This window comes from Myripristis murdjan, chromosome 12, assembly GCF_902150065.1.
Source record: "Myripristis murdjan chromosome 12, fMyrMur1.1, whole genome shotgun sequence".
In the NCBI taxonomy this organism is placed as follows: Eukaryota; Metazoa; Chordata; class Actinopteri; order Holocentriformes; family Holocentridae; genus Myripristis; species Myripristis murdjan.
This window is the reverse complement of record NC_043991.1, coordinates 14,174,093-14,198,934: the sequence shown is the minus strand read 5'-3', so window position 1 is coordinate 14,198,934 and position 24,842 is coordinate 14,174,093. Positions and strand designations below refer to the sequence as shown.

Sequence of the window (24,842 nt, the reverse complement as noted above, 5' to 3'; positions counted from 1 at the left end):
GGCTAAGTCCTTACCGCAGCAGCAACACCTCAAATCTGAGCCAAACCCATTGTTGCATGTCATGTCCTCTCTCCCATGCTTTTCCTGTCTCTCCATTGTTGCTATCAAATAAAACAGACATGCCCAAAAAATGAATATAATAATGAAGCGGCAGAGTGGACACACTACAAGAATATCTGTCACCACCTCCAGGGGGCAACACAGAGCACTAAAACTGGCCAAGGTGGTTAAGAGGCTGCACAAAAGCACAAAAATATTTATTTCCTAGTTATGCTCTAGTTACGCCACCAGTCAATAGTACATCCTCCAGTACGTCCATCATAGTTCAACCTCAATGCTCAGGGAACTCCTCTGAAATTCCCAAAATTTCCCCCAAAAGCTTACAATTATGTCTTCAATTACTATTTTTGGGCCATGTAACAATAATAGTAATTGTATAGCATTAAGCCCCATTGACCAACATATATTCAACTGTTCAGCGGGTGCCCAGCACTGCCTCCAATGGCCATTGTGACAATGTGTTCCATTATAAAAATACAATCCAGTCATGCAAAGCATATAGAAGGAACACAAAATCTCATCCCTCTTGAATTTGTCCACAGGTTACCACACATCATGCTGTGTTCACTAAACTCAGACATTAGAGCGGCACTGTGACATTTTCTAAAAATTAGATTTCCCAAAACTTGGGTGGCAAGGCCTTTCTTTAGGGTGGCAGCTGCCACCCCATGCCACCCACTAGATCCGCCACTGAGGGGAAATGAAATGACGGCCCCTCTGCAAGCCACTAGACAACCCCTCTCAGTTTCCACACTCCCTCTCCATTCTTACTCCCTGTGCACTCAGTTCATTTCTCACTCCCCTGTGTTTTATATCGGACTCCACTCTGTGGAGTCTCCACAGCCTTGGCTAAAAGGTCATGATTCTAATTTGAAGACAAGGCCTTTGCTCCAGTGAATAGAGATGAGAGAAAAGTCAGGAAGGCCAGACAATATTCATTTAGACAGACACTAATTACATTTGACTTGGCACTGAGTCCTGAACGTGCATGCCTGCCCTCTGAAACGCTTGTCTGTTTGCATTCATGCAGCTGAGGCAGAGTGAGAGGATATTTACCCTTGCAAAAAATGGCTGGCACACAACAATATTCTTCCCATGCAGTATGTTTGAGAGGGATGGCAGCAGGGAACAAATAGGGCTGCAACAGAAGTTTATTTTCATTGTCAATTAGTCTGTTTTTGTCTGAGTATTCGATGAATCATTTCATCTATCCAAAGTTAAAACACCACAAGCTACCAGGACCTAAATAACAATGGCCTCCATAGCCTTATCAGCAGCCATAAAAATCTGAAAGTATTAAACTGATAATAAGAAACAAAGAAAAGCAATCAACTCTTAACATTATGGAGCTGTAGCTGGAAAAGTTTAAGGTATTTTTACTTGATCAGTGACTAAAACGATGACTCTTATCAATTAGTCAAGTAGTTGTTTCAGCACTAAGAATGAAGTTGTAATAATCTGTGTAGTCTGACTTTGACTGTTAAATATGTATAGCAAAGGGAGGTGGTGGTGTGCAGTGTAACGGCAAGCACGCCAGGTCTTGAATAATAATGTATTAAAGCTATGCTTAACTGCTCTAATGGTAATGCAAATATGACATGACTCAATATAATGTCTAAGTCAAAAGCTAGTCAGTGCAATAAGCTGAATCTAAAAATAGCCAGATATCTTTAGTCACTATCAGCATGCAGCAGAGACACACAGGACAGATCAATAATGAACAGGATGCATTTCATCCTATGGGCCAGACTCCAGTTTACAATTCGTCACTGGGGACTCTCTATGGCCGCACACTGCTTATCCATTAGCCGTTGAAAACATGAATCTGCACAATACGCCGTCCCAAAGGCCAAGAGTAACAACCACTATAGCAACCTTCAACCGGCATTCATTATTGACACAAAGATACTGTGCTGCCTTTCTCTTGCTCTCAAGGGAACTTAAAATACACAGAGATGTGCCCAAAATGTATGCATCCACACGTGAGTGCCTGCATACATATTCACACACACATAAGCACTAATGACGCTGCATTTGTAAATGAGAACACCATAGTGGTTGCAAAAAATATCATCTTAAAGCTCTATATTAAAATTTTATATTGTTTACACAATTCCACACATTTAGATATATGAATGGTACATGCTGACTAGTTGAATGTTTTTTTTAAGTTACAGACGAGCAAACAAATGTGCAGAATAATAAAGACAAGACGTATGCAAGAAAGTGCATAATAGAAAACACAATCAGAGCCTCTGTGTTTTGTCAGAGGGAAAATGTTATTTTAGTGATCAAACATCTCCCCTGTGTGTCTACATGCTCGGCTGTTTCAGGAGTGGCGGGTGCAGCTGGGCCATACTTTGCTTTTTCATCCCGTGCCTCCGCTTTTTATGTATCTCACTGATGAGCATCTTTATCTCACGTCATTCCTCTGTCTATTTTGGAATCACCAAAAACAACAGGCAACGTCACCTCATTCAGCTCCACTTACAAGGCCATTCACACAGTTTCACAGAGTCATTACCAGTGCGTTTTCCCTGTGCTCTACAGACCTATATTTCGCAGATGGGTTTGGTGGGCCTAAAATATCCCTCCTTTCTGCTCCTCTGGAGGGCTTGTTTTCCACCCGACAGTCAGCGGGGTGCCTCTAATTTCATACATACACACACAATCACATGCACACACCTACACCAAGTGAGCATCCACCTGCAAACCCGCTCTCGCACACTAAGCAAGAGAAAACAAAATAAGAATGATGACTAACTAAACAAGGATTCCCCAGATGGTTAGAGAGAAAAAATGTAGAGAGTGACAAGGTGCAAGAATGTTGCACCTTGAAAAAAGATCATACATTTTTCAGTGGATAAATGCACATTAAGGCTTTTTAGTCGTCCTGAGATGAAATTACACATTTCTTTCCCACATATTCACTCAGCCAGAGTAAGAGCCTTGTCATGTCTGAACCTACAGTAGCTAGTGAGTCAGACTTGGATTCAAGAAACACCGTGGCTCCCTGATCTGGCTCCTGTCTTAGACTGCTGAGGAAAATATGAGCCCGCTGGGACAATGAGAGGGAAAATGATTATATGTGATTCCCATAGTTACGCTAATGGTGCAGCTTTAAACCCGGTGAAAAAACAACAGCATATCTACAATATGATGAATTGAAGAGTAAATACAGGGTAGAGTGTGTGAGAGGAGGAGAGGAGGACTTGTAAAGCTGATATGAAGAAAAAAAGGTTGATTTGTGGACCGCTCTTGTCCATTCTAGTAAACTCTCACAGAGCTGCTCAGCAGAGCGCAATAATCATACCACAGACCCAAGTTTCATCAAAGGTGACAGTAACACACACACACACACACACACACACGTACACACACACACACACACACTGCCCTTCAGCTATCACAAATGTGTGCGGAAAGGGCAAGGTACCCTTTAGCAAAGAGAGCCAACAGAGCTTTCTCTTTCCCATTACTTTCTCTTGCTACAAAATTTACCAAATTCATATGACATTCCCACATCAGACTATTTGATTTGTTGTTCTGCCGGTGCACACATTGCTCCGTTTCTAGACAGAGAATTCAGCTGGCATCAACGCACACTTTTTGTGCATGTAAAGATGGCTCCTGTCTTTCACAGAACACACATCCCAGGAGTGAAAATGTGCGCGTGTGATCTTCAGCGCAAGTGACTTACCCTGATCCTCCTCATGGCTGCCACAATCTCCATCCGACTGTTAGGCCTGGGGACGTCAAGACTCCCCACATACTGTAGTGAACAAATAACCAAACAAACACAGACACGGGCCATGTCACATCCTCACACAGAAACAAGAAAGCATCGGAATTCGTGTCATACTGACTACATAATCTTAAATTACAAACTTGGTGATATGAGAATATTTTATTTAAGAGTCCCAGCTATATCAAAGTAGCCCCACTTACATGCCACAGCTGTTCTCACCAAGTGTTATGACCCAGTCAGATGCTGAGTGTGCAGACTATTCATCTCTTTTCACATGCAACATTTCACTGCAGTAGTGGTTTCGCAGAGTAGGTTTGGGGACCACCTGGAGCCCTTGAATGGGGTCCGGGGGGTCCCCAGCAAACTTCAGAAGAATTTAATTTAGCACACTTTTACTACTACTCTTTATTCTACAGTGGCTTTGCCTATAAAATAACACTGTGGGTGTGAATGTAGTCTGCATTGCATCAAATAGCCTATAAACACATCGGAAACCTACTGACAGGCAAAACTGAGAAAAAGCATGCTGCGTGCATATAATAGACAAGCAGCATGTTGTCTGTGAACTTTGGACCAGTAACACTCCCTTTATTTTAACCCTTTCTGCCAACATGTCCCCTAAGTTCTTGTTCTCCTTTAAGGGTTTGGTCTTATAGTTGGATGGTGCAGTGAGAACACACCAGCATGCAAGCTACCCCAAAGCAAAGTGCAGAACAAAGTGTGTGAAGAAGTTTCACACACTTTGTCACCCGCTGTTGCATTGAGAAAACATTGCAATGACTTGGAAAGGACTGGAAGGAAAAGTTCAACATTTGTCAGTGTTTTGACACAACATGGGCAACATATATGTGCTCCACTTTGAAGGCATGCAGCCCAGAAACATGATTTACAAAGAAAATATATATATACATGATTTACAAAAATATAACCAGTTGGTCGTTGCAGCAGTTTTGTAAGCCAATCTAAGTTAGATGCAAACTTTGTCCTGATACATTTGAAGTCTGTCCCGCCGTGGGAAATACAATGAACTAACCGACCACATCAGATTGCGTCAGGACACTGCCATGTGTTCAAATAACTTCCTGATGGATCAAGCCGGACTATAGGCTCAATGCACATGCACCTGCGATCCCCCTCCAAAACAATACAATAACATACATCCTGCAATACCACACCGAGCCATCCGGCAACATTAAAACTATTTTTTTCACCTTAGCCTGGAAATGTATCCCATGCTGGTAAGCCTCATCATTGTGGAGCGGCACCCGTGAGTCCGCCACATCGTCCACCAGATTGTACCTGTTCCTCGCAGGCATCCTCGGCTCGCACTGAAGCCCCCGCTACCGTCACCTCTGTTTAACAAGTGCACATAAAAACACTGACGGGGAGCTGAATGCTGAAATCCACTGAGTCCCCACGACACGGCTCCAGCAAGTGCGACTTCCCTGTGGAAACGCAGTCCATTGTTGTTGCCTGAGCTCCAGGCGTCCCGTCCTCAGGAGGGACAGATTTGAGCGCCCCGGTTTTCAAATGAGGACCGAGCGGCCGGACCGAGCTCTGTCCCCGTCCCGCACACGCCTCGCCTGGTTCGTGTGCGATGTTGTTTGAAAAAGCCGCGGGAGCGCAATCCGCCGTCAGAGGCGAGGTTTGTCCGCAGGTGATGTTGCTTGCTGTGGGTATTTTTGAATCCTGTCCTGTTGGTGGCAACACTGCACCCCCCCTCTCTCCAAACAGCTCCCCTCATTGGAGCAAAGTTCCCAAGCATGATGTAACCCCGTCATGTCAGGAAAACCCGCACAACTCCCCCACATTTCCTCTTTTTGTGGAAATGAAAATGAAATTTTGATGCACTTGATCTACTCCTGGTACCTTGACTGTTATTTATTGTAATTTAAAAACTGAAACGCAAAGGGGGAAGCAATGATATATGGGACAACTGAAACTTAATGTGTGTAAGTGCATGTGTGTGTGTGTGTGTGTGTGTGTGTGTGTGTGTGTGTGTGTGTGTGTGTGTGGGAGTGGAGGTGGGGGTGGAAGGATGCGAAATCCTACATTTTTTCTAAGAAATAGCCTACTAAGTACCATGATTTTGCTGATATAGCTTATTTTCAATGACTTCTAAAATAATCTAGTTAATAATCAAATGTACAACAAATAATTCACAGAGCAAGTACTTCTCTCTCTCTATCTCCCTCTCTATCTATCTCTCTACCTATTTATCAATGTTATAGTGAGAGAGAGAGAGAGAGAGAGAGAGAGAGAGAGAGAGAGAGAGAGAGAGAGATGAAAATAGAGGTGAAAATAGATACATACATAGTAATAGTAGTAGTAATTTATTTTTCAAGTGCCCAGCCCTCATGGACATCTCCCTCTCTCTTTCTCTAGTATTATCAGTATTATTAGTGTTATTAGTAGTTTTATTATTATTATTATTATTATTATTATTATTATTAGTAGTAGTAGTAGTAGTAGTAGTAGTAGTAGTAGTAGTAGTGGTACTTTGTCCTCTGTATTTTATCTCTAACCTTGTATCCCCCTTCTTACTCTGGTAAAATGTTGTTACTCCCACAGAGAATCCTCCATTTGTGAGCATAATTGAAGATAACAGGCACTCAGCCACTAAACAACAGCGTGGGCCATTTTCAATGACTGCAGTATTACAGCTCCCTTAAGAGAAGTGATGACCCTGCTGGCTGGCCCTGAATTAGAGGGTCTGTGTTTTAATTGACGTGGAGGATGCTGGAGGAGAGGCCACTCACCGCCTCCACTGGGCTGCAGCTCTAACCTTCACCTGCTGGGCATTTATCATTTACCTTTTTACCATTCTGTCAGCTCGGCGTTGCTGCTGCTTCTGCGACAGCTGGCATTATTATGAGTAAAGCATTGAACCTGTGGTGACAGAGGTGGACTCTACACTCTGCACCAGCTGGTCCATGCAGCACTTGATAAAAGCTACCAAATGAGTAGAGCTAAAAACCTTAATTTTATTGATCTCTTACAAAGCAGTGGACTATTACAGGTTTTATGCTCACCCTACACATCTGAGCTCCCAGGATCAGAGTTTGCCCTCAATTTGAAAAATAGGCTCGGGCTCTTGTGTCAGTCCCCAAATCCAGGCTGAGGTCAAAGGGACACCAGGCTTTGGCAGAGACCCTGAATGACTTGCCGCTCAGTGTTAAGTTGACTAAGTCTGTGTCAACTTTTAAGCTTCTTTTAAAGACCTATTTTTATAAACCTGTCCACTCCACGTTTTATAGTTGGAAATCATTTTACTTTTCTGACTTTACTGGTCGTACACTGCCTTGACCTCTGATGTTTGTATTATTACTAATATTATTGATGTTTTATTTCATTATATTTATATTTATATTTCATTTTATTTCCCATTTGCCTTCTTCACAGCTTTTTTTCATCATTGTTCTTGTTGACAAAACATTGATTGCACCCATAAAATATTTTTTAAGAGAAATACCTTGTTATTATTATTGTTGTTGTTGTTTTAATACAACAACTACTACTACTACCACTACTACTACTATTACTACTTCTACTAATTATTATTATTAGTATGACCACTAATCACTTAAGCAACAATTAATTAGTTAGTTTACTTCTGAAATAATACCATGGCGCCCTCTGTTGGTTGTCTGTGACAAATACTCTGACAGAAGTTCAGTTTTTAGAATGTTTTAATACGATTAATAAAGGATGTATATGTGAAGGAAAAGCAATTTTTTTTTCGATGTCACTGTATTTTTTTTTTCTTTATTCGTCTAACACCATGTATGTACAATTTACAAATCTGCAGTGGGATTAACTGTTAATAGTTTGTTGTGCATTTGGACTCTTCCTATTTGTTATGACAGCTGTCAGTGTCCTCAGAGCCACAGGCGGTGAGACGGAGGGAGTGGGTGCTGATACAGAGGTCAGCACTGGCATGCATGTGCTCCCTGTCAGTCGCTTTGTCCGCCCATGTCAGCCCACAGAGAAAGTGACAGACTACAGCACAGCAGTGAGCAGCAGCCACCAACAGAGCAACAGGCAGATTTATTATAGAGTCATTATAAAACTTTATTCAGCAAAGGTGGCTGTTTCAACAATTTAGAAGTTATTTTTCAGGAGGTTTTTGTCCAGTGGCTGAGTCTGGGTGTCTCAGTGTGCCACTCCATCCACAATGACCCTAATGTAGCCTGGATGTGAACGGTGCTGTGACTGACATATTATGAACAATTTTCAGCACCCTGGAGCCAACCTTAAATCCTCTTTCAGATTTGAGTCTTTGATCATTCAGAAAGAAAATCTGTGACATCCAGAAGTATAAACCTATTAAGAGGATTGTGAACGTAGTCATATTCGTGCAGTGTTATACTCTTTCCAACGAATATGATGTTTCTGTTTGCTGGATTGCTTTGTTTTGTGCAATATGTCCTATATTATCAATAGTTGCCTTCTTTTTTATATTTATGGAAATACACACGCATACAATACACCTTTGTCGACATACACAGGGTCACAGAAATACAAGCACACACACAACAATACAATTGGCCTATTTCAATCTGTAATGCACAAAGAGCTCTCATATGATATCCATTAACATTTTAATGGTACATTAAATTCTACTTCTGACTCTGGTACAGAGAATTCCTTGCTCGTTGTATTATGCATACACATTTACAAAAGCTTCATACTGTACATACCTGATACATTATATTTAATATAGCCAATATAAACCTTGGTGTGTTACATATTATAATCAAATATAAGGAAAACATGAGAAAAAAGATATATAATTTTTTTCTCATCACCTTAGACCCTACAATCATAAATCACAACTATCAGAAATATAGCAATTGATAGTAAAATTGATAAGAAGTGATTAATTTGCTCAGTGCAGTTTTTAACATGAATTTGTTATTGACTCAATATCTTTTCAAATTAATGGTCAACATTGTGCTTTAACATATTGTTAAAGTTGAGTCAGGCAAGTTAAAGAGTTTGGTTAATATCAGGTGAATAAACCAGTTTGGTGAAAGGCAAACTATGCAGTTTGAAATGCAAAGCCACACGACTTTGTTCAGTGAAGTTAACGTTGAAACTGAAGAAAGATGAAACCTTTCCTGTTCATGCCAAGCCTAATAACGCAGTGAATTAATGTAACACTTTTAAATGCCTGTCATAATCTAATGCTTTAATGTGAACTGTAAAAACCATTAACAGTGGAGAGAAATGCTTGTTATGATGGGATAAAAGAGTTGCCCTTTACTTTAAGTTCTGTTCTTTTGAGAATTGAGCGTTCATCATTCTTTACCACATCCTAACAGGTTGAGGGTGCCCTCCCCTTTCAAACCGCATAGTCTGCCTTTAAGGTCAGGGTAGCATCAATATCAGCCCAAATGTATTAATTTAGCTTATTTGACAGGGACTAGGCACAACACAATAGCTGAGCCAGAGTCAGCATCTGTTGTCCCATGGGCAGGAAAACAACAAAATACATCAACAAAAGCAAACAAATATAAAAACACCCCATGTGTAAAACCCAGCTCAGCTAGCTTGGGCCAAACTGACGGGCCATGTGATGTGGATGTGGTGAAGCCATTGTGTGGTGAGTTTTGGGGTCGCGACCACAGACCCAACACAACATAAGAAGCTGACATGGTGGTAGTATTAGCAAGTTTCTTTAATCCATCAATTCAGAACAGGATTAGGATTCACATCACAACACACATTATACACATATCCCTTACAGCGAGAGATACGACATCAACAGACTCCCAACGTCTGCAGATGTAGAATCAGTTGAACCACTGAAACATGGATGGATGGATGCATGGACCTACTAAAATAAACGTCTGTGAGGATTATGAGGGATGACTGTGGATTTCAGTCTCTATGAAAGCAGTGTCACAAAGAACCAAAGTTTTCTGGTTCATGGTTCAGACTATAGCATATCGCTGGTGAGTAGTGTTTCACAATACAATTCATGAATGCTGGTTCATGTGCATGTTTTAAATGTTTCATGCTTTTTTTTTAGGTTTCTGCTAGTTATCCTGGATGTGCTCTGAGTCATCTGCTCTGTACTTGATCACTGGTATCCTTCTGCTGTACTGTAAGTGTGATACCTGAGAGCTGGTGGCAATGTGTGTACAAGAAACTGAGCCACTAACCAGCCAAAAATACAGAGTTAAGATACAGAGCTGTAAGAGGTATGTGCAATCAAGTCTTTCCAAAGCTTCCAAATTAACAAAGAGACAACAGAGGCAAGGCAACAAAACAACACCAACACAATTTTTACATTGCTGACCGCTGCATATCTGAGTGACAAAGGCAAATCATGGCTCTGATGATTGTGTGGGATACACACCAATTAATCCCTGAATCAAGACACTTTCCCTCATTAAATTGTTAACAGGACTGGGCAGAGCGTACTCAATAGGTTTTTTTTTTTTTTTTTTAACACAACAATCAGCAGACATTCATGTAATAGCAAAATCCCAAAAAGAACAGAAAGGTACAAAGTATTTCAAAACAACATAGCAAACAATCTCACATTCCAGTTTTTCATTACATACCATGACACTGCAGCTTTAGGTTGAGTGTTGGCTGAATGATGACAAGGAAACAGTGTTTACAATTCAATAAAAGCTGGGCTCTTTCAAGAATTTCAACTTTTTTTTTGGTGAGATCCTCTCTGGGTCAGAGCCCGCTTCCCAAGGTCCAGTGTTGGAATGCCTAAACTGAGCATGCAAAGCTTAAAAGAAAAAAAAAAAAATAGAGCATAAAATAAAAATAAAAGACAAAATTTCTCAATCTTTGGGTATACCGGATACATTCTCATTGGCAAAAACATCCTTAATGCCCATGTATGTTTCAAAATGCATTCAGGCTGCAATTCAGAGTCAAGTGTACATAGTTGGTACAGAAATACTAAAACTGCACACAAGGTATTCAGATCCAAATTTTGCATTTCTTTTATGATGCACCTGTCCAGGCACAAGGCGCAACGTTTCCCAAAATATTTCAGACTAACAACTAGGATGCTTGATATTTGCATCTGCAAGGTAAAGCCGAGTTTTGAAGGCTGTGTGAGGAAACGCTCTACACTGTTATAACTGGTTGTAGTCTAAAACATGCTGTGAGAGGAGTAAGTCAGTTTTACCGATTCATAATAACTAAAACCACAAGAAATTATTTCACTCGTTTGACACTCTCACGATTTCAAAATTAGTTACACTCCTCAGCTACCTACAAGCTTCATCTATTCAAAGTATGCCACACTTCAACACACATATTTGATTCAATCAAGCTGATAATTTTGTCCTCCAGCTCGTTCAAACAGAAATAGAGAAACAAAGCCCATCTATAAAATGACACAATTTAAAATATGGTAGTTACATAATAATATATTATATGGGCCTGCATTTATTATCAAATGGGACAAAAGCTTAATTTGTGATAGTGATTTTGTCCCGATCGACTGCAGGAAATGTAAAACACAACTACCCCAATCAGGTAGAGAGCCAGAATGGGGTGAACAGAATAGAAATGTAAGTATGACATCACCCCAATCATTCATGCTCCCATGTCCCTTGAACCAGAGGGTGAATAAAGAAAAAGGATTAAGATGACTTTGAGTGTGCACCTCCTTTTCTTCTAGTTTTGAGGACTGCTGTTTGTCTATGACTCCAGCCTTCTCTGTCTGGGAGAGCGCGGTGATCACCATTTTTTATCTCATTAGTCCAAAATGGAGTAATAGGCCAACTGAGCACCCTAGTTGACTTTTTGTGTCAATCAAAAAAATTGACACATTTTCTATTTTATGAAACCAACATTCAAAGTAATTCACTGTATGAAGCATTTTTAAAAAGAAATAAAGGATCCAACATCATTATTATTATTGTGGATATGCCTGAGTAATATAAATAATCTTCTGACTAATCTTTACACACAAGACTTAAAGCTGCACTAAGCAATTTCTTTAGTGTTGAGAGTTAACACTCTGTGAACAGAGTCAGGCCTGTGTTCAGGTTCATGGTAGATTGCTTGTACAAAACTGAAAGTTACGTGAAAAAAAAAAAAAAAAAATTGGGATGGAAATGAGTGATATATTTCACTCTCAAGGCTCAAGTTGGATTACTTGGATTATTTTGTCTCTGAATTCCAATTTGTAAATGCGGTGAAGCTGTAGACTTTCAGCTACGAGGTAAACATCTGCTGTGAATGAACTTTTTCTGTCACTGCAGTGCTGATTGCAGTGACAGAGGCACTCATGTGACTGCTCTGAACTTTGTATTTGTTTATCTGCAGGATGTGCAATTTCAGAGATGCTTTGAATGAAGCTGAATAGGTTAAGGGGGTGAAGAGGATGGCAGAGGTGGTGTATTCAGGTAGATACAGAAATTTAGAAAGCTCAAACCTGGAAATAACAGGCTGGCTGAAAATTGTATGGTAGAACGAGGACCCATAGTGATGACTTTCACTTTGCAAGGGGTCATTTTACTGTAAAAAATGTGTGTAATATTGCTTAATGTAGCTTTAAGTCAGTCAACTCTGAATCGCAGCCTAAAAGTCATAGTGCATTTCTTGAGGGTGACATGTATGCAACATTTCACACATCGCATTTATTTCAATTTAGATTCCCTGAAAGGCTCATAGGCTCAGAAGACATTGCTCCTGCTTTACTTGTGGGGGTAGAGGCGAGGAAAAAAAACTGACTTTATCACAACTTGCAGAAGCAAAACAACAAAGGGAAACAAATAATAAATACAACCCAAAAGACTTAAAAACATAAAAACAAAACTTTATATCTAACGTAATGTACCGATTCCAAAAAAAAACCCCATAAGATTCCATTTACACATCACATACCAAATTATAAATTCAATCCAACATCTAGCTATATGGATATTTGGTAAGGACAACAAGGTTGCAGCAGTTTTCAGTAAATAAATAAACTTAGTAACGTTATTAAGTCGTGACAGAAAAGAAGAGTGGGAGGGAGGACGGAGGAACAGGTAAGATGTAGGGGAAGAGGGAATATTTCTCTGTGAGAACGTAAGAAATGAGAGCGGAAGGGCAGTTTCCTCACTCTGCAGCTCCGTCTGTCGTCCCTGTCATCTTCTCTTCATCGCCCTGTTTCTGGTGCTGCAGTCTAGCATAAGTCACTGCATCTCCCCTGAGAGAGAGAGAGAGAGAGAGAGAGAGAGAGAGAGAGAGGGAGAGAGGGAGGGAGAGAAACGAGGAGGGAAAAGACAGGACGCAAGAGAAAGATGGTAATAAAAAGTAATGTAGAGAAAGAAATGGAGAGCAAAGGAAAAAGCAGTTGATGACGGGGAAGGTTAAACACAATGTTAATTTGACGTTTATTACACTGTTCCACTTGTCACAAGTTAAAATACATGAATCACACGGTTCATTAGGGTTGTTAGCGTCTCAAAGCATAACTTATTAACGAATTATAATCTGTCAGTGAATGTTTAATTTGATAGCCTGTTTGTTTTAATGAGAACATTTAGCAGAGTGAGTGTTTTTATATAAGTGAGACAAACAAAAGAAATGAGATTACAAAAAGTCAGCATTGTGTAAATTATATTTGAACACAAACTGCAGTTACATAAAAGAACTGAGATTTTTCTGGTTGTGTTTTCCTAAGATCTTGTATAAATGTTTCATGACATGAGGTTACTAAAATAGGCAACTTACTTTTTGCCTAAAGAGGCGAGGCCGTAGAGGACCCCTGTAGCAAAAGCAATGGCATTCCCAAACAAGGTTGTGATGGAGAAACTCAGGAATACGGGGAACAGAGCCATTCTGAAAGTCAACAACAAATAAAACAATAATGTCAAATCATGTGGCATATTAAGTATACGGCAGAGACAAAACAACTTCACCCCCAAACTAATTTCCCCTCCAACAACTTGTGCAATTTCTCAATAATTATCACAAATTCATACCATAACATTAAAAAAATGTTATTGCTTGACTGTATCTACGGCGTAACAATTAGTTAAAAAAAATTACTTTGAAATGAAAAAAAAATGTTTTTAATGGTGACTGTATATTTTTTCCTGTATATTTTTTTCTGTACCAAACAAACATGTTTTCGTACTACTAATATGATTTGCAGGCCAGGGCGTCTCTGCTGCACCACAGTACTTGAGTTATAATGGTATTTTGTCACACATTACACATTATATTTATCGAAAAACTGCAGGTCCTACAATTTGGATATTGCATCTGGCCACATTATAATTTCAATTAACATTTTGATTAACTGTTCAGCCCTGATGGTACCACAATAATATAATGTACCGTCTTCAATAAGATACAACTTGTGCAATGCATATGCGCTTTTAGTGCTGTTCTCACCCGCAGTAGAAGAAGGCTTTCTGCCAGGGTCTGAGTTTGTCTGCACGAGCTGCTACTGCATTAGCAAACTCTATGAACTGGCAGCAGAATGGGACTTCACACAGAAACAGCACAAAGGCGTTCAACCTTGAGACAGGGGGAGAGGACATAAACACAGCTGTGAATCATCCCCTGTAAACACACCATACATGGACTAGAATACAGAATACACACAAACAGACACAGGCAGATCATACATAATGTGTACGATTCATACACAAAAGGAGGAAATCTTCTCAGCAGCTCCTGCAGCTTTAATGCAAAATCGATGCTGTTGAGATAAATTGAGTGTATCAATTCTGCAGTAATAGCTGATGAGCACAACTGATGCTGAACCAGAGGACATTTGTGTCAGTGTCCTCATTTCATAAATTGGATGATAAACTGGATTAAACAACCATTAGCCTATTTATGGGAACACTCTCATTGTGCAACTATATTCTGGCAGAGCCTTTGACCTGAGCAAAATGAACACATGATAAAATGTTGATAGAACAGATTACTTTGTACTGTGAAGATATCATAAAAATGACTTGGCTTTATAATGTTTTTGTCACTATATCTCACTGGATGTAGGTGAATTTGTCTTATGACAATATGAATGTGTCCTAATCTTTACATCTTACATTACAGTAACTATGACAAGGTCAATTAAGGGGGACTTACACCATCCACACTCCGGCAGCGATGTTTAAGGGGTTCACGGTGACGCAGTTCCACACTCCTGAGATGGCACAAGCTGTGATTTAGATCAGAAATCAATATTACAGTTATTAGTTTATATCTTAACTGTAAGTGTTAGACTTCATCATGGACAAAAAAAATACATCCGTGACAAAAGTCTGATGTTAACTTCCTTATGACAAACAATAAGCCATGTGTTACACTGATACAGACTCAGTACTCAATCAATACTGGGCTATGGACTTACTGCGACGTGTTATAGAGACAATAGAGAGCACACAGAGTGCTCACCTACACAAAGATGCAAACGCACATGCATACACTTAACCCATCATGTAATGGCACCACAGTATTGCTTGAAAGCTTGGCTGTATCAAAGTGTCTTTGTTTCAAAATCACTCGAGCTGAAATTAATTACCTACAGAAACTGAAAGGGTAATATATGCAGTCTTTAACTCACAGAAGGCTTTATTTTTTATTTAGAGGGAAACTGACAGTTTCAGAGTCCAGGATGACGAATCAAGCTCCATGTCAGAGAAATGATGTCATTTAATTCCAACTGTACAAATCAGAATCATTAGCTTTCAACATATTTATGACTCAAAAGGAAAGACATCTGGGTTCCCAAGACGACATACAATGCGTGTTTGTGAACAATGTCCGGTGTTATTAAAAGATACCAAGTGAAAACCTCCATGAATTCAAGACACAATGTGGCTCAGCTGTTCTGTCACTGGCATCCATACGCCAACACTGTCACTCTTGCAGTCCACACTGACGAGCTGTAATTGGATATCAATTGGGAGGAGAATTGTACCACAGATGTGAACTACAATGGACAAGGCCAATGTGGCAAAGCAGAACCAGGCTGGAAGTTAAATGAGAGCAGATGGGTCAGGGTGCCTGGTAACTATGTGGACTACCTGCCAGGCTAGGCAAGTCCACACTTATGTGACTACCCCTGAAGGATCGATGTAGCATATCTTCCTCGGCTGGACTCAAGCCTCGTGAATAATAGAGCCCACTGAATATACAATGTTCCACTGGGTGAACGTGATACAGGCGCTGTTACTCTGGTGTCACGGTGAAGGAGAGAAGGATAATGGCAGAGGGAGGGGGGGGCTGCAATGCTGCTGGAAAATTGCAATGCTGTCAGAAAAAAGAAAAAAAAAAAACATCACCTCCTCTCCCACTGAGCTCCTGAGTGAGGAGGTAAAGGTCGTATGGACCTGATGTGTTTACATCTCGAGTGAATTTTGGGAAATAATACAGTGAGGTGGAGCAGGCAGTCAAACCAGCTTGTGCCCAACCCCAGCTGCTGCAACAAGAGGACAATGTGATGTGGCAAAGCTTTGTCTGGCCTATCTGAGCACATCAGCAGGAAAACAAAGAAAAGTCATAGAAATAGTGAATTTTCGTAAATGTCATCTGGTCGCTTTCCTATGCTGCATTTGCTCTCACCTTCCTAACTGAGTTGAAGAGCCCATTAGCTGGGTTATGTCAAAATTGCTGCCCAGGCTCTTAAATGACCCACCAGCCACAGATGACCAAAAAAAAAAAAAAAAAAAAAAAAAAAAAAAAATCAAAATTAATGGCAACATTATGGCACGTTCAGCAGTTATGTGAAACAAACACAACATTTAGCTAGCTAACGTTTCTAGCCCGACTTCTCACAAGTCATACAACAAAGAGACTCAGCCAACTACTTACATATTCCTCCTAAAACCCCGGCTATTTTGCAGAGCCATCGGTACCACCATGTCATGCCATCGTCCTCCGAGACGGTTTTGGTGGACGAAGCAGCCTCCTCGGTGCTCATTGTGGGTGGCTAGCTCCTGACACCCAGTTACTCAGTCCTCCTAACAATAGCTAGCTAGTCGCAACAAACTAAATTCGCTTGCGTTAACTTTGCAGCCGTTTTATCAAGTTACTTATCGTAGCCAAACGACGCCTTAAGTGTACTCGAAAGTTTGAAAACACGTCTTTTATTTTTGGTTTCTGGTCCTGTTTGGCTCAGCTGCTCACCCAGCCTCCACCTTCGTAAATACTGGCTAACCGGTTAGCTGATGCTAAAGAGCACCGCCACCAGCGACAGCAGCTAGGACTGGGCTTTACAGGCGACACACAGCATCGGTGCGGGACTCTCTGGCACAAACATGTAAAGAAAGACAGACGAGTCCGTAGCGACGCACTCCTGGCAGCGGTGCGTACTTCTCTCCCGGCGGTGTGTCGGCACTCGCCGCTCCGTTGTTTGTTCTCGTCTGTGGAGCGGTGCATTGTGAGAGGGCGCTGGTGTGGGTCATAGTTTGTTTACATGCGGGGTGTGTAAGTAATGTTTCACAGCGCTTTCATGTTGTGCAGTGTCACGATCAGCTGATCCTCTGTGGCAGCTGGTTGTCAATCCCATAATGCTGCATACACTTTGGGAATCATTAATGTTCAGGCTGAGAAAATCCATTATTATCCTTGGACTTCTTACCTCCAACCCTCCACGGATTAACTCAAAAATGTAGTGTTGGGAGAACATGCTGAACATGCTGGGAAAACATGTTGCTTTTCCTGAATGTCTACATTTGGCGATACAAGGTTTTCCTGCACTGTAATCTTAATCCCATGAGCACACATTGGGGAAACAAATCAGGTGTCACCACTATCCCAATAAACCAAAGCAAAACAAAGACCACTATTTATCTTTTTTTTATTATTATTATTAAATATCTTACACATCTTTAATAGCCCATTCTCACTTTTAAATACATGTTTCCAAAATCACCCACTGCCACAAATAAATTATTATTTAGTGGTGTATAGGGGGATATTTAGTCCCACATTAGGTGGCACAATGCTTGTTTTGTTAAAGTTTTTGCACAAACCCAGTTGGGAGACGGAAAAAGATTTTAGGATAAGGCAAAAAAAAAAAAAAAAAAAAAAAAAAAAATTGGGATCAGGAAGCCCAGTATGAAATGTGGTGATTTTGTCGATCTGAAAGGAGAGGTAGATAGTGATGGCAAATCAGCTGTAGCTAAAGTCTACACTTCAGAGCCAGTTATGTCTATATGAGTGGCTCACAGCCGCCCTCACTCTGACACCAGAGTGGACTGTAGGGGCTTCCGAGTCCTTCGGCTGATCTTCCTCTCCTCCATCATTGCTACCGGTTTTCTCTTCCCTGTGGGTGTGTGGCACAACATGTCATCCAAAGTCTGCTGGGTCACCTGGCCAGCTTGCTCCAGCTGAGACAGTATGTGCTCTACTTTCATCATGAGCGGTCCATCCTCACTCCGCAGACGCAGCAGATCCACCTGGAAAACAGCCCACTGGGTTAGCGTCAAATCCATAGTCCCACTTCAACAATACATGGAAGGCGCTCCAAAACCCCCCAAAGTTTTCAAAATATTCTTAAACTAACCAGAAATTTACACCTGCAACTAGATTCTCACTTGGGTGATATTTTGAAGACCAGCCTTCCAAACACATACAATTTCATATCATTTTCCAATTTTCAATTTTACCCTATCTTCTGAAGGCAGAATGTAAAGATAGTCAAAATAGATTTCACCCAAAGAAATGAGGATCAATTTAAGATGCTGACCGGTGACTTATATGAAATTTACTTGCTTCAATTAGCTGTTTTTCAGGGATCTGTTAGTTATAAGAATGAGAGTAATAAGTCACTATATTTGCAGAAAAGGTTATACAGGAAGTATACAAAACCCATTCTCCTACAAGAAAGCCAATTCTAACTGCAGCAATATATTCACTCATTTACTGAGTATGGATATAGTACACAGCAAAGTCCATTGAAGAACAATAAAGGGCATCATCGGCTCTTCCTCTGAAAGTTGATGATTGAAGAAGCACTTAAAATAACAGGCAATATCATACAGGTTTGTTTAAGGACTTTGTGATTGTGGGCTTACAGTCTCTCTGTGAGTATTAGTCACTATTTTTTAAAGCCATTTTTCTTCTTTTGAAGTGTGATTCCTGTTTCTCTTGAAGATCTTCTTTTTTATTTGGTCTGATTTAATCATTTGCATACATATAAACTGAACTTAAACCGAACAATAAGAAATAGGGCATTGCAAAAGGTCAAAGGGGAGAGGGCTCACGATGATGCCACAAGGGCACTGCTTCACATTAGACAATAAAACAACCATGACAAAACTCTGGTATCCCCCACTCTCTGTGTTATTACTGTTTTCACTGAGCAAACTCATTCTCAGGTGTTTGACTCACCACTTCCTGAGAAAATTCAGGCTTCTTCACAAAAGACGGACTTCTAGACAACACGGCCACCGACAGGATGGAGATTGCGTCTTTCACTGATCCTGACATTGCCAGTATTACAACCTGCAACCATGACAAGAAAAACATCATGCTCATAGTGAAGCAACAATAACAAGAAAAGTAGGGATATTCTGGTTATATGATGCAAACTTACTTTCAGATTTTGGCATATTCTGCTGTCCGTACTCATAATTTGTGAATAGAATGACTTTGCCCTTTCACTGTCATTCTGAAGGGGAAAAAACAGACACAGATCAGGTCATTTCAATATTCTTCTCATGCTGATGAATGCATGAAGGGTGCAAAAAACAGACTTGTTCATTACCTGTCTAAGTGCTAATGCCACAGCAAAGCAGTAGGCGTGTCTGGGTATTGCATGTCCTTTGGTCTGTGCCTCCTCTATCAGAGCGGTGCAGATCCTGTAGGCCTCCGTTGTGTTCTGAGCAACATCAAACAGCACAGCAACTCACTTCAAGCACAATTGAGGTATTTTTTCTATATATATATATATATATATATATATATATATATATATATATATATATATATATATATATATATTTTTTTTTTTTTTTTTTTAAATTCTGGTCCAAGTGACTGATAGGGACAGTAAGTTTTGAAATTCATCCAGATTGAGCTAGACTGCTTCATCTGGTATCCATGAAACATGCTGCTATGTAATCGCATGGAGCAAGTTCACACATCAAATTACGCCCACTGTCTGGGACCTGAGTGGGATTACAACTGCGAGCCAAAGAGGAGAGGAAATCCTGCACCAAAGCACTTTTTCTTCAAGGAAAATGAGAGTGGGGGAATTGTTATTAGATGTAAAAAAAAAAAAGATGTCTAGCTATCCTTTCCATAATGTTGGCAGACACTTTTAACAACAACCTAAGCCTGACAGTGGCAAAGACAAGCACTTACAGTGGCTGCAATGTGACGGGCGAACTCATTTGATAACACAGCAGCCTGTTTTGTGGCTGCACAATAATGGACCCATTTCAATTTTTTTTTTGTTCCTGTCAGTCATTTGGTCCCCACATGCTGTCTTGGAGCTAAATCCACACAAATGTAACCCGTGGGCTAATATAATGCCCAATAACGTTCACTTTTAAATAATCAATTTATGAAGGTAAAGTCAAATGGAAATGCATAACGTGACATCTGCAAATGTGTAATGAGATCTGAAAATGTGAGCCCCTATCTCCAAATAGGTGACTGTATTTACAAACATATTCTCACATAGGAACACTTGTGCAACGATTTGTAAATACGTTTCTGGAAATATGGTGATATGTACAGACATTTTCAACACTCTTGTTAATTTCAATATACATTTGAAAATCTGGGGTGCACGTTTGCATATTTGGATTCACATTTGCAAATATCAGCGGACACATTTTCAATAATGATAATAGTGACAATAATAATGCATTTTATTTGTGTAGCACTATTCCTGGTACTCAGACACTTTACGGTAAAAAGAAATAAAATCAAATGAAATAAAAAATATTACAAAATAAATAAAGCAGATAATTAAGTCCCCTGATGAGGAATCTTTAAACAACCTATTAATTTGCTGGTTACCAGTTTATAGCAGGTGCCACATGCCAGTGTGAAGGTGTCCTTATTGAAAGGAACACCTTGGTTCTTCATGACTCTTAGTACCTCCAAGGCATCTGCAAAGCACAGTTTCAACTATTATAAACAGATGATTGAGCTCTAAAATACCACTAGAAAAAAATTACTCCCAGTTTTAAATTTGCCTTATTGTACAGCAGTCACTTACTTTCATAAGACCCTTTTGTGAACAGCATGTCTATGGCGATGTTAAATGATGTTGCATCGTTGAAAAAACCTTTTAACCTCTGCGTGGACAAGAAAGAGGAAATTAGCCCAAATGAATTAATACAAAAATAAGACACATGCCTTTATGTTCTCTTTTTAAATGCCTATGATGTTTTTTCAGTGTTTCATGTGATGTTGTACCGTATCAGTGAGTGTAGCGGCAGCCATCTCCTCAAGGCCCAGCTCATAGCACAGCCTCATGAAGAGAGGGCCAAACTTGAACTCTCCGTACGCAAAGTTCCGGTTCTCTGAATGATACCTGCAAATCAGAGGATCACAAATAAGTATGGGGCGGCAAAATCACTGCTGACATGTGGCAATGCTGTCAAAACCACATGTGGGATACACTTAAAAATCATGTTTTCCACCTTCCACCATGTGTGACAGTCAAATGTGTTTCAGAGACAGGGGACACAGAGAAATTATCTTTGCTGCTGCTACATTCCTTGTATTAGCTTCTTGTATTTTGTATCTAGCTTTTGTTTTTATACTGTAATATCAAAAGTAAAGCTTGCCCATATATCTGTTCCCTTTCAAATTGAGGTCAGAAGCTGTGTTTTCATCCATTTATTTCTGGCATTTTCATTTCTTTTTTATGTGCTGACAAGAACAGTTTTTGTCAGCAAAGGTTCATTTTTGTTTAGTTTATGTCTTGTTTCATCCTGGAAAAAGCATTGTTGATGAGTGCTTATGGTCAACAAAACCAACACTGCTTTCACAGCTATTAGGACAGTGTCACGCCAGTGTTCACGAGTCAGCGAGGGCTGTGTACCTGTAGATGGCATCTCTGGCTGTCACCATGTCGTCTGCAGACTGGCACAAGTGAAGGAGAAGCTTCAGTTCATCTCTCAGTATCAGCTCATTCTTCTGTAGTTTCTGGTTGAACAATTCAATAAAATTTCCTGCAACATGAGATGAAACGTAAGTCCTCTCCATTCCTTGCATTACACATCATATCGCAGCACAAATGAGTTACACAGCTACTGTATACGCTACTGTTACTGGATCAGATGGGATCAGGGACTAGCACTGTTGTACCTTGCGATCCGGTGACAAGATGAGCCACTGCGAGCTTCCTTTGTTGAAAGTCTTGCAATTTGACAACATCCTCGGATAACAGATGCCTTTTAGCTGAGAAAGAAATTCAGTTGTTGAGTGAGCATTAATAGCATGAATATGTCAACTAAGCATGATGTAGTGGTAAATGGAAAATGTGGGTTAATAATAATCTGTCAAACAATCATCATAATAAACAAAAAAATCACTTCTATATTAAGACAAGCATCCCTGCAAAACCCTACCATCTGCATAACTTTCAGCCCTTTAATACTTTGCTTTTTACTAATGCTTTATAGCAAAGTATATACTGTACAACTGAGTTTAGGACCAGACTATATGGACAAAATCAAGTATGACATATCAATTTTGTGATGTTACTATTGATGCATCTTAAGATATTTTACACAGTCAGATTTTCAATAAAAAGTGCATCCTTATTACTGTAATTCAGACTTTAAAAGCAGAAAGACACTTGTGCCACATATATAATATTATGATACACAAAATGCCAGGTGATACCTAGTCTTATATCATACTGTCATCATATATAATATCAATGTATTGCCCACTCACATTTAGCAAGATGTTCACTAACATGAATTTATCTCTAAGACTCAAGTCATCCTAAACAGGAGGATAACCTCTCCTCTGCAAATGACACTGAGGGCAAACTGAGTTTTGGTGGGTTTTGTCTCTATCCCTTCAAAGCTGCAACAAGCTTACTACTACTCCAGCCAACTTAAATGGGTTAAAACAACTAATTACATTTACCTGTGTTACTGCAACTGAGCATCATTTTTGTATACTTGCAGTTTTCCTGGAGTACTAGTAAGTTAGTAATTTCACTTTTACTTAAATGTATTTTTTGCTGAAGTACTGCACTTAAATCCCATCCACTGCAGGGCACAAAGTTTACAGGCTCCCTATAAGCATCACTGTGGAGCCACACTGAACAACCAGTGAGCAGAAATAAGAACAGGAATTTGGGTTTCCTTTGTTGTTACGCTTTTTTGTCATATACAAAAAAGTCCAGTTAAAACTTTGTACTCTCGTTCTTTAAAAGATGACTAAAAAATGATTTTGAATGTTAGGCCTAATTAATACAGTTTAACCAATTTTACTTTGCAACAAACCATGTTGCAAATCACGCAGGGGAACTTAAGATTTCACAACATATAATCAAAACCCCTCCATTTTCATATTTGAATTTTTGGCTTAAACACCCACTTTATTACGGCAAAGTCGTCAACGTTTATAAACCTGAAAACTGATAATTAGCGGTGTAAAACAAACTTTCCCAGTGGACTATTTTCCGGCAGAGGGACTGTTTCATTCCGCTTCAGGTCATCCAAACACAACAGGAAAACTAATGTGGACGACTTTATTATAGTGATGTAAAACTGGTGTGAGGAAAGTTTTAAGCCTCTCAAAGTTCATTTTCATATTGTCGTGTACTAAATGGAAACCAGTGTCTGGATAACAGGTAGTCGGAAAAAATGTATCACAATTCTAAAATACGCCTCCTTGCTTTGGGAAAAGATTAGCAGAAACCTATACATTTTTGTTGATATTAAGTGACACGTTACATGCCAAACCACTTGTATGGTCCTTTAAGAACTGCACGATAAATGTTTTAGTATTATTTCAGCTTCCAGCTAAGGAAAATATCAGCGAATTCACAATACCTCCACTTGAGGAGCAATTTTTAAGACTCTTTGCGCCACTGCCTGGAGGTTATTTACTAGCTGCTCCTCATGCACTGCAGCGTACTGTCTGTAAACCTGCCAGCTGGGCACCAGGAAAAAAACTTTAACTTTAACATTTATTTTGTTGTTCTTACCTCCTAAGCAGCGTTCAGTCCAGCCTGACTGTGTAATGCCACAAAACAGCCCTTTACAAGGATCACGTATGAATGATCGAGAGCATGAACCAAACCTGCCCAGCGCCATAGTGCCCGCCGACTGTACCATGACAATGACAACAAAGGGGATACTTTTCAACATATTATCCACTTTAAAAGATTAAATTTCTTTCAAACTTGATAGTCACAGATACGGATTGTTATATCGTTATTATATAAATATATTCACCCGGATAAAGAGGCAAAACGCACGCTAAATTTGATTTTGTGCCACGCAGTCGGTAGTTGGTATAGTCCAATATGGCAGCGCCCTGTCATCAGCCATAGGGTAAGGTTACCACTGTTTACACGGACTCATGATGAATGTTGCATGATTATGTTATCCCAATTAATTTTACAAGCAATGGAGTCAAAACAGCACTACTGTTTTAATGGTATTCATGCTGTTTATCGCCATAATCAAAATTGAATCATCGGCCCTAACCAATCAGCAGACAGAAAGTTATGCAGATTTTAGCCTACAGGGGGCGCTGTGGTACTGGACTTTCTGAACTTGGACTTGGTTGCTATTTGCTATGGATATTAGAAAGGCTGAATGCGAAGTTCTGTTAAAATTTTAAACTTGGCAAAATAAATCAGTCAGTCAATAAATGCCACTTCTAATACCAATAAGGATAATAATATTTTAATAAAATAAAACAATCCCCTGTATGTGGTGAAAATGCTCATTAGTCAAATGCAGACACTTATCGTCATTATGTGCAGCTGTAATGTGGCACTAACAAGGTCTACTCAAACTCAGGTGATACACATCAGTGTGAAAAGCATAAATATGCTATTATGGGTTTTGCCTGGGGGTAGCTTTAGAGATAGGGTGAAAGGACTAGGATT

General features: G+C 39.8%; 3 protein-coding genes across 3 annotated transcripts in view; all 3 read right to left on the bottom strand.

The window, feature by feature from the left end:
* Positions 1–5,473, bottom strand: part of LOC115369445 (carboxyl-terminal PDZ ligand of neuronal nitric oxide synthase protein) — a 70,699-nt gene extending 65,226 nt beyond the window's left edge. Inside the window, exons 1-2 of the mRNA XM_030066058.1 lie at positions 5,020–5,473; positions 3,761–3,832 (exon numbers count right to left, since the gene is read on the bottom strand). Of these exons, the coding sequence (XP_029921918.1) occupies positions 3,761–3,832; positions 5,020–5,124 (177 nt within the window). The 5' untranslated portion in view covers positions 5,125–5,473. The remainder of the gene's footprint in view (positions 1–3,760; positions 3,833–5,019) is intronic.
* Positions 5,474–9,470: 3,997 nt separating this feature from the next.
* Positions 9,471–17,163, bottom strand: cacfd1 (calcium channel flower domain containing 1). Its single transcript, XM_030065508.1, has 6 exons — positions 16,610–17,163; positions 14,882–14,954; positions 14,177–14,302; positions 13,511–13,618; positions 12,897–12,983; positions 9,471–10,559 (listed from the first exon to the last, which is right to left on the bottom strand). The coding sequence occupies exons 1-6, from the start codon at positions 16,716–16,718 to the stop codon at positions 10,541–10,543; spliced, it is 522 nt and encodes a 173-aa protein (XP_029921368.1). The 5' UTR covers positions 16,719–17,163; the 3' UTR covers positions 9,471–10,540.
* A 440-nt stretch (positions 17,164–17,603) lies between these two features.
* ptcd2 (pentatricopeptide repeat domain 2) lies at positions 17,604–24,051 on the bottom strand. The gene is made up of 10 exons (XM_030064591.1): positions 23,931–24,051; positions 22,070–22,162; positions 21,804–21,933; positions 21,173–21,290; positions 20,973–21,051; positions 20,771–20,862; positions 19,509–19,622; positions 19,338–19,412; positions 19,133–19,246; positions 17,604–18,198 (listed from the first exon to the last, which is right to left on the bottom strand). The coding sequence occupies exons 1-10, from the start codon at positions 24,037–24,039 to the stop codon at positions 17,977–17,979; spliced, it is 1,146 nt and encodes a 381-aa protein (XP_029920451.1). The 5' UTR covers positions 24,040–24,051; the 3' UTR covers positions 17,604–17,976.
* Positions 24,052–24,842: the final 791 nt, after the last annotated feature.

Excerpts from the sequence above, each read along its gene's own strand:
- cacfd1 (XM_030065508.1), bottom strand. The coding sequence starts at position 16,718 with ATGAGCACCGAGGAGGCTGCTTCGTCCACCAAAACCGTCTCGGAGGAC. Across the intron at positions 13,619-14,176 it reads AAAGCCTTCTTCTACTGCGG|AATGGCTCTGTTCCCCGTAT; the intron begins GTGAGAACAGCA and ends GTTGACTTTCAG. Across the intron at positions 12,984-13,510 it reads CTCGCCTCTTTAGGCAAAAA|GGGAGATGCAGTGACTTATG; the intron begins GTAAGTTGCCTA and ends TCTCTCTCTCAG.
- ptcd2 (XM_030064591.1), bottom strand. The coding sequence starts at position 24,039 with ATGGCGCTGGGCAGGTTTGGTTCATGCTCTCGATCATTCATACGTGAT. Across the intron at positions 19,247-19,337 it reads GAATATGCCAAAATCTGAAA|GTTGTAATACTGGCAATGTC; the intron begins GTAAGTTTGCAT and ends TCATGGTTGCAG. Across the intron at positions 18,199-19,132 it reads CTGAATTTTCTCAGGAAGTG|GTGGATCTGCTGCGTCTGCG; the intron begins GTGAGTCAAACA and ends GCTGTTTTCCAG.